The 8,968-nt window shown below is 43.2% G+C and overlaps 1 protein-coding gene across 1 annotated transcript; it reads left to right on the forward strand.

The window, feature by feature from the left end:
- Positions 1–1,927: 1,927 nt before the first annotated feature.
- Positions 1,928–8,763, forward strand: ATP4B (ATPase H+/K+ transporting subunit beta). The gene is made up of 7 exons (XM_066571612.1): positions 1,928–2,039; positions 3,466–3,594; positions 4,777–4,890; positions 5,670–5,869; positions 7,174–7,230; positions 7,721–7,816; positions 8,605–8,763. The coding sequence occupies exons 1-7, from the start codon at positions 1,928–1,930 to the stop codon at positions 8,761–8,763; spliced, it is 867 nt and encodes a 288-aa protein (XP_066427709.1).
- The last annotated feature ends 205 nt before the right edge of the window (positions 8,764–8,968 follow it).

The following is an 8,968-nucleotide window of genomic DNA, read 5'->3' on the forward strand; positions in this document are numbered from 1 at the left end:
ACAACAAAAGGCTCTGGGTCAAGGGATTGGCACTGCAATGGGACCAGGGCTGCCTGCCATGGCCACAGGGCCAGAGCCTTGTGGCAGGGATGGACACTGATGGACAGCCCTGCAGGGGCAGGTGAGGAAAGGGGGCACTGGATGAATCCTAATGGACTATAAAGCACGAATGAGCTTAGACCTGCCCTCCTGTGGGGCCATGAAGAGTTGCCCACTGGTCAGGAACAAGTGTCCTGACAAATTACTACAGTGTCCAGGAGCCCTTCAATGGAGCCCATGGAATAGCAATTGCTCCATCCTACCTTGATGAACCACTTCAGGCAGGCAGCGTTCATTTTCACTCATGCACAAACTTTCCAGGAGAGTCCCAGATTTGTCACAGCTGCACATGGATGCTGCCCATGGCTCAGCTATGCCAAGCATCTGGCAATTCACCAAGTTCCAAGTCAGCTTGTTTGTAAGGTGGTGAAAAATCCCCAGGTTCCCAATGGGAAACTTCTACATTCAGAACTCTTGCACTTATGAAGGTTCTGCTCTTGATGGCCCTTTTCTCTTCATGGTCTTTGTTGCTGCAAAACAGAGGAGGGACAGGGGACAAGTCCATGAAGGAGACATGGCTTGGGAGCAGGCTGTCCACACACACAGAATGCAGCACACAGCCCAGTGTCCTCTCTGAGCCCCTCATGCTGCCACTTGGATCTCACTGAAGACATAATTAATATTTTTGCATGCATTCCCTGTTCTGTGTCTTGGAAGAGGGGAGGACAGCCCATCAGGGGATTTGTGATATGAAACAGGGGAGACCTATTGCATGCTCAGGGACAAGGGGTAACGGCCTTCAGCTGAAGCAGGTGCAGATCAGATGCTAGGAAGAAATTATTTGCTGTGAAGGTGGTGAGACAATGAAACTGATTTCCCAGAGAAGCTGTGGATGCCCCATCCCTGGAAGTGTTCAAGGCCAGGTTGGATGGATCTCTGAGCGAGCTGGTCTAGTGGAAAGTGTCCCTGTCCGTGGCAGAGGGGTTGGAACTTGGTAATCTTTATGGTCCCTTCCCACCAAACCATTCTGTGAATCTGTGACTCTGGTTTGACTGAGCTGGGCTGTGTCCCAGTGTCAGCACTGGCCCCTCAGGGATGCCACTCCATACTGGTGGCAGCTGGATGTCCACGTGCTGAGTGCTGCACTGTGGTTCCAGCTGTCATCCAGTTGCCATCTATCCCCCAGCCCCTCCCAAGCCAAAGCACAGCTCCCCACCTGGCTGCTGTGTCACCAGCTCTGCTGAGGTCAAACTGGGTGATGTGGAATTGGAAAGCCTCCATGTTTGCTGACCAGTCCACTTGTCTCACAGACTGGTGGATGTGGTGCACCCTTAGTAAATCCCAACCACCTTCTTGTCTCCTTGCAAAGAGCTCCCGAAAGGAGTCGCATATTTAAAAAGTAATTACTTATTTTCTAACCATCCACCCTGCAATACCCCATGTCCCAACAAATGGCTACACATTGTAGTAGGAGAACTGTGTCTGCTACTTGCAAGTTACTTGGAAAAAAAGAAAAAAAAGAAAGCCAAGAGAGAAGCAAGTTCTCCATTGCTTTATCTGCTCTGATAACAGCTATCACACAGAGTCTATCACAAACCCTACAGGCAATTGGCAAAATGCGTAACTCTGCTGACCTGCTAAGGCACTCAAGAGAAAGGAGAAGGGCATTTGATAGGAACAAACTTTCCCTTGCCAGCACTATCAGCACCCTTTATAAAGGTTGATAGTGGTGAGCAGGGGCTTTCATTGGTACAGGAAGCAATCTCGGTCACCTTCAGTGGAAAAGAAGGTATAAAACCCAAAGTCTTTTTCTTGGTCGACTGTCTGGGCACTGCTCGAATTTCTTAGTTTCCACGAAGGACCCATTTTTGGGAACTTTTCTGAGAAAATGGCAACTTTAAATGAGAAGAAGACCTGCAGTGAACGTATGGCAGATTTCCGTCGTTTTGTCTGGAATCCAGAAACAAAGCTCTTCATGGGAAGGTCTTTAATTAACTGGGGTAGGTTCTCACCGCCAAGATTCTTCTCTTCCTTCTGGTATGCTTAAAAACTGTGGTGGGAGGATGTCATCCTAATGAGTGGGACACAGTGTAAATGTGTTGAAGCCAGCAGTTCTCATATATGCTTCTAAGCCACTTTTTGGGCAGCTCTATGAGCTGGATCAAGTAGATCAAAACATTGATCCACATAGTCCCTGCAAATGTATGACTTTAAAGTGGTTTTGAACAAAATACTTCAAAAGGAAAAAAATTAACACATTATCAGGAAACTTATTAGTGGCTAGGGGTGATAGTTAAAGAGTGGTTTTGACATTATTAATGAAAAGGGGGTTCAGGTATGTGGAGAAATTTGCTTAATCGTTGAGTTTGTCCAATTCTTTGGAAACAAGTTTTATTTTTCTGAAATTCCTTTCTAAATTATTGTCTGCTCAGTAGATCTTGTTCTTATCACTACCTGCTAGCAGGTATTTCATACCAACATGTATTTCATACTAGCAGGTATTTCAAACCAGCATGTATTTTATATTAGCAAATCTTTCAGCTGAGCCTCCCTTCCCACAGCCAAACTTGTGTCTATATTGCTGATCTGTATTACGATCTACATTCTGGGAAGGGCGGCCAGAGCCATTGTAAGGAAGATCCACACTCTTCCCACAGACTGTAGGAGTAGCTGCAAGTTTCCAGGTGATTTTTTTCCTGCCTGTGCATGTAGTTTATTGGCTACTCCTAAAACCAGAATTTGAGAGAGGATGCAACTGGAATGTGAGCCTTTCCAGTTGGTAAAGAAGATGCTACAAGGCACCTATGATTACAAATAGAGGTTTCTAATAGCACCCCTCCAAAACAACCACTGCCTGCTTGTACAGCACCAGCCATGTGTAAGACACTTCATGCGTATCCAGACAGAAACACAACATCAATCTTATATTATCTCACAGCAGAATAAAGTAGCAAGATGGCACATTTTGCTGTTGGTGATTTCAGCTGTATAAGGCAGTGAAATGATATGGGTCTAAAACCAACATGCCAGAAGTATTGTCATCTGTCATCCAAATAACACAAGGAGCAACTTGGGTTTGTCAAAGAAACACCTCATCATCTGTGTTGCTTAGTCCTTATGTAATGAGTAGATAAATTATCTTAATATGTGAAATTACTTCAAGATGCCACATAACCTTTAAGCTTTAAATAATCTGAGCTCAGCACCAGCTCCTTCAAAAATCCTTGTAGAACTATACAATTTTTTTCTAGAAGAATGTTTTTTGAGTGTAGAGAAAATGCTCCAAAGCACCTTTACAGGGAGAACTTCCCTGGGGACAAGGGTGGGAAGGAGACAGCAGCTGCTGCCAGGATCATCCTGGCTGCAGAGAGAGCACTACATGGCCTTGCTCAAAATTTGAAATTCTGCCCTTATTCTTTTCCACAGTGTGGATCAGCCTCTACTACGTGGCTTTCTATGTGGTGATGTCGGGGCTGTTCGCACTCTCCATTTATTGCTTAATGAGGACCATCAATCCCTATGAGCCGGATTACCAGGACCAGCTGAAATCCCCAGGTACTGCCAGGGTCCCACAGCAGCTGTGTAGGGCTGGGCTGGGCTGAGAGGCACTGGCAGAGCCCATGGCTGAGGGGAGACCAACGTGGAATACATCAGGTCAATTCTGCCCAGACAAGCCCTGCAAAGTTTAACCTCTGCCTGAAAACACTTTCAGGCTTTAAAAGAAAAGCTGCACATTTATTAACGTATTGATACATGGATATACTTATATATCAATCTATTTATAAATATATTATATGAAAAATTATAGATAGATAGATAGATAGATAGATAGATAGATAGATAGATAGATAGATAAATTTATTTCATCTTGCTATGGGGATGATCAGTAGCAGGTCACCTTCTCTCCCCATGGGCAGGGTTCAGTCCCTGGGGAAGTCCTAGGTTCTACTCCAAACCCCCAAGCACCACAGAGGGCTTTGGGGGCCCAGCAAGATGTAGAGGCAATGGGGTGAGCAGCCTGGGGTGGGTATTTCCACGCTTGCCAGCACCATGGAAAGTCCCTGGGAGAGCAGGAATACCTTGCCAGCAGGATGTGCTGTGCCAGTAGTCAAGAAAGTAAAAATAAAATGAAGATGTGGGATTAGGAATACAGATTTGTGGAACATGAAAAGAGATAGCGGAGATGATCAGAGACCATCAGTGCACACTGCTAAAACTTCACACCCCAATGGCTTGTTTCCACAATGGGAGGGAAAAAAAACAGCCCTAAAAATTATTCTGTCAGATGTTTTTGTATTTTGAAGTTTCCACTCCCAGTATTTAGCAAGTTTGGTGTTTGCTGGGAAAATAATTCCTCTGACATATTATGTGTGGCTTTTTTAAAAGCTGTTTCTCATGCTGCTCTATGATCTGTTTCTTTAACCCAAGGTGTTATTGCTATCAAGTCCTGTAGAAATCCAGTGCAATTGCTGGAATTTTACAAGCTGTTCTTGTAACAGCATGGATATATGTGAAAAGAAAATAATTCAGCAGCAGCACAGGCTTTAGGACTTTGGTTGAACAACTCACAGCGGAGGTGGTTTCTGAACATGGTTAAACCCTCCCCAAAAAGGCTGAAGGATCTTATATACTTAGAATGAGTCTTGATGCAGCATAATTGGTACTGTCAATTTAAATAAACAAATCTGTGCCTGGCACCTCTGCTCTGCTTTGTCTTCCCCTATCCTCCTCATGAAGGTGTAACCTTACGACCTGATGTTTATGGGGACAGAGGACTACGAATTTACTACAACGTATCAGACAACAAAACCTGGGAAGGTTTAGTGACAACTCTTCACACTTTTCTGACAGGTAAAAATGAAGTTTCTTGCATAATACTGAAGAAAGGTGCTGCTTTATCTCCAATACTAGGTCAGAGGACCTTAAGTCAGTACCTCCATTTTACATTTGTCCTTCTCAAATCACAGATTTTGAGTGGGAAGTGCATCTTCTGAAAGGAATGAGCAAATCACCTCATGAATCTATAAATCAAACATATGTACACATCTATTAAAATCCAGGCTCTGCTTTAGGGCATTTACTTCATTTAATCCTAAACAGCTTTAATAAAATAGACCAATAGGAAGTCTGAAGGAAGAGGGAGGACAAAAGGTCTCCAAAATTAGTCTCATCAAAATTAATCTAATTAATTTGTCTATGACTACAAACATCAAAGTGCCATAATATATCTCATAAAGCATGGTGTCTTCAGGGAATACAGTCAAAATAGGTTATGTGCTCCATTTGCCTGCTCATGTCTTAGCATGTTTATATTCCTATTGAGCCTTAATATTGTAATTCTTCATTTCTCACACACATATGGAGAAAAATTATATTTGAAATTTACTTTATACAGCACTATCAACACAAGCTGCCAGACCTTAATTTGATTGCTTTTATTTTGCTTTGCTTGGATATTAAAAAACAAACAAAAAAGCCACAACAAAACTGAACAAAACCCCTAAGCAGTTTAAACTTTCCTTGTTCCAATCTCCCATGACAGAATCTCCAGTCTGATGTTGTGATGTATAATTTGCATATGAAAAGCTTCAGAGGGGATTTATTTTTTCTTTCTTCCTTCACACATCTAGCATATACACCAGCTGCTCAGCATCTGAACATCAACTGCACCAATAATACCTACTTCATCCAGGACACCTTTGATGGCCCAAATAACACAAAACTATCCTGCAAATTCACCTCAGACATGCTTCAAAACTGCTCTGGCATCACAGATCCAACTTTTGGATATCCAGAAGGAAAACCCTGTTTTATTATAAAAATGAACAGGGTAAGTACAAGGTCAAGGTGCTGAGCAGAAAAATTAAGAGTAGCTTGAGCCCCAGCTGGGGGGCTGCTGTGTCTCTGCTGCCACGGCTTCTAAACTCTGCTTTCTACTGGGAACCAAAAATCACATGCTGTTCCCTGCCAGACCACTAGAGTTACCAGGGAAATCCTCAGACTTTTTCACCATTCCTACAAAAGTAAAATAGGACCATGGTCTCTCTACAGCTTAAAGTTTAGTTTAGTTTAGTTGGTGCCTCTGCAGGGCTCTCATCCCACAAACTAGCACCAGAAGAGTTTCCTCCTGCAATACCTCAGTCCTGTGCCTTCAGCTGAGGTACAGGATGTGGCAGTAACTGATGTGGTTTCAGAGAGGTGATATCTTATTTCTCCAGGTGGCAAAGGAAATCTTCAGAAGAACTTATAAAACCAAAATTCAAACCTGGTGGATATTTTTCTCAGGGAAAACCACAAACACATCTTTTGGAAAATAATAAAGGGAATTTTCAATGCTTTAGTTTTTTTTTTCTTCAGGATGTAGACAAAAGCATAAGCACTTTATATTTTTTTGGGTGAAATTCTGAGCTTTCTGATTCAGTTTCAGTAGAAACTGAAGAGCTCAAGTTCCCCTCCAGTTTCTGATAGACAAAACCACTGTATTATTTTTTGTTTGGCTTGCACCTTAGGCATTTCCAAAAATCTGTGCAAGCCCTAACTGAGAGGGGAGCTGTGCCCCTGATTCTGGCTGGTGAAACAAGCATTTTCCAGAAATGCCTTCTTTAGCAAGGCTGGGTGCCATCCCCAGCAGGGAAAATATGTGGATAGTGACCAGGGAGCTTAACCTCCTTTACTTTTGCCTCTACAGGATGCAACCCCACTAGTTTTGTAGCATCAAACCAGCCCTAGGGTTTTTCTGCCAAAACCAAGGTTTTCTAAGACAGATAAGATCAACAGCATGGATATTCATTCAGCTTTTCCTTAACTGACACACAATTACCTGCTTTAAGAGACCCCTGGCTGCAGGGGCAGGTGGTATGGGTGGGTGATGAGCTGGACTCACAGGAGTTACAGTGCTACTTGCTCTGGCCAGGCCAGATTTTATCAGCAGTGCTCATCCCAGGTAATGTCGAGTCCTGCTGCCTAAATATCCAGCCACAACAGTTTCTCACCTACATAAATTAGATTATTTGTCGGAGAGAGTCTTACACAGGAACATATTAAACATCAATTGAAGCTCAGCTCTCAAATAATTGATTGCCCAGTTTTATCTCAAAACAATTTCCAAGATGACTAAATGTGTTTTCTTTTCAGATTATCAAGTTTTACCCCGGCAATGGCACTGCACCAAGGGTGAACTGCACATATGTGGTAAGGCTATGAGGGCTGGGTCTCACACATTTCAAGCACTGACCAGAAAAAAACCCTTGCAGCTCTGAAAATCAGATCCCAAATACTTGGAATATTCTCAGTTCTGTGCCAGTTCTTGCACTAACTGACATGCTAAGGAGAAAACCTCCAAGTTTGCTTTATTTTAAATCACCTGAAAATTTGCATTTCCGGGCTGCAGGGAACATTTGCTGTTTGCTCTCAGCTCCCCGTAGTGACGGTCACACCTCAGCGCAGCTCCCTCAGGCCCTCAGCAGTTCCAGCTCACTGAATTCCCTGCTGCTGTCAGAGGACACTCGCCCGCTTTTCTTGGCAATTGTAACAGCGGGAGATTCCCACTTTTATTTGAAAAATAAGAGTGGCGCTAACAGCCTGCTGAATTTAACACATATTTAGCAGCCCTGAGACACTTGCTTGGGGCTGCCCAATGATCTCCTCAGCACAGAGCTTCCTCCTGTCTCGTTTTACACAGGGTGAGGAGGAGTCTGGCCCGCTGGACGTGGATTACTACCCTAGGAATGGCACCTTCAGCCTGCACTACTTCCCCTACTACGGCAAAAAGGCCCAGGTGGGTGCTCCTGTCTCGGGGTCTCTCGCTGCTCAGTCACCCCGATGTAAGTTAGAAAGTCTCTTTTCCCATCCCAGCGCTCGAAGAAGGAGTTAGAACTCTTCATTTCTCGGTCTCAAGGTTGTTTATTGTATCTTATCTATAAAATTCTTTCTCCTGGCCTGCCGAGGTCTGCCCAGCAATGCTGTCAGAGGCACACTGCCCGCCTCAGAGGCAGTGTTACCTTTTTATACTAAAAACTAAGTGTACAATATTTACAATTATTTTCCAATATCTATCATCTATGTTAGACAATGAGCTTCTACTCTAAACCAATCTAAAAGTGCCAACATCACAGCAGAAGATGAAGGCCAAGAACAAGAAGGAGAAAGGCTGGACACGCCAAGATTCCTCCATCTTGCCCCCTGAACTCCCATTCTAAAAACCCCAAAGACCTATTTTTTCACCCTGTGATAAATTCACTATCATTCTACTTAAACTACCATGGCTTGTAATTCTTCATATAAGGTTGGTAATTGTTTTTGTCCAAGGGCTAAATCAAAGGCACAGGGGTCTTGGGCTCTGTGCCAAGGTCTCTGAGCCCCCTGGGCAGGGGCTCAGGTCCTCCAGGGCAGCCAGAAGAATTTCCTGGGTTCTGACACTTCTGTACTTAACTTTTCTTTCTCTTTACGTCAGGTGAAACATATGGAGCATCTTGAAATCCTATGAGAACTGGAGAGGCTATTTTCAAACTGGTAGTGTAAAATTTAAGTATTTTCTTTTTAATTTTTTTTTATTTCTCATTCTAGCCCAGCTACAGCAATCCCTTGGTAGCTGTGAAATTTCTCAACATTACGAGGAATGTAGAATTTAAAATAGTGTGCAAAGTCATTGGAGCTGGAATTACCTTCAATGTTCATGATCCATATGAAGGCAAAGTGGAATTTAAACTGAAAATAGAAGACTGAGCAGCAACAGGGAAAATGTATGAACAGTAAACTCAACTATTATCACACTCATCGATATTTATTTTCTCACTATGGTTCCCATATAAATTAAGTGCAGGGAGACATTTTATACTGCAGGATGGCCTGTAGAGCTAAAAATCAAGATCCTCCTCTCAGTGTGTAAAGATGAAGATTATCTCAATGTACATAGCTTAATATTTCATGG

This window comes from Molothrus aeneus, chromosome 2 (assembly GCF_037042795.1).
Source record: "Molothrus aeneus isolate 106 chromosome 2, BPBGC_Maene_1.0, whole genome shotgun sequence".
NCBI lineage: Eukaryota > Metazoa > Chordata > Aves > Passeriformes > Icteridae > Molothrus > Molothrus aeneus.

Excerpts from the sequence above, each read along its gene's own strand:
- ATP4B (XM_066571612.1), top strand. The coding sequence starts at position 1,928 with ATGGCAACTTTAAATGAGAAGAAGACCTGCAGTGAACGTATGGCAGAT. Across the intron at positions 4,891-5,669 it reads TCTTCACACTTTTCTGACAG|CATATACACCAGCTGCTCAG; the intron begins GTAAAAATGAAG and ends TCACACATCTAG. Across the intron at positions 7,817-8,604 it reads ACTACGGCAAAAAGGCCCAG|CCCAGCTACAGCAATCCCTT; the intron begins GTGGGTGCTCCT and ends TTCTCATTCTAG.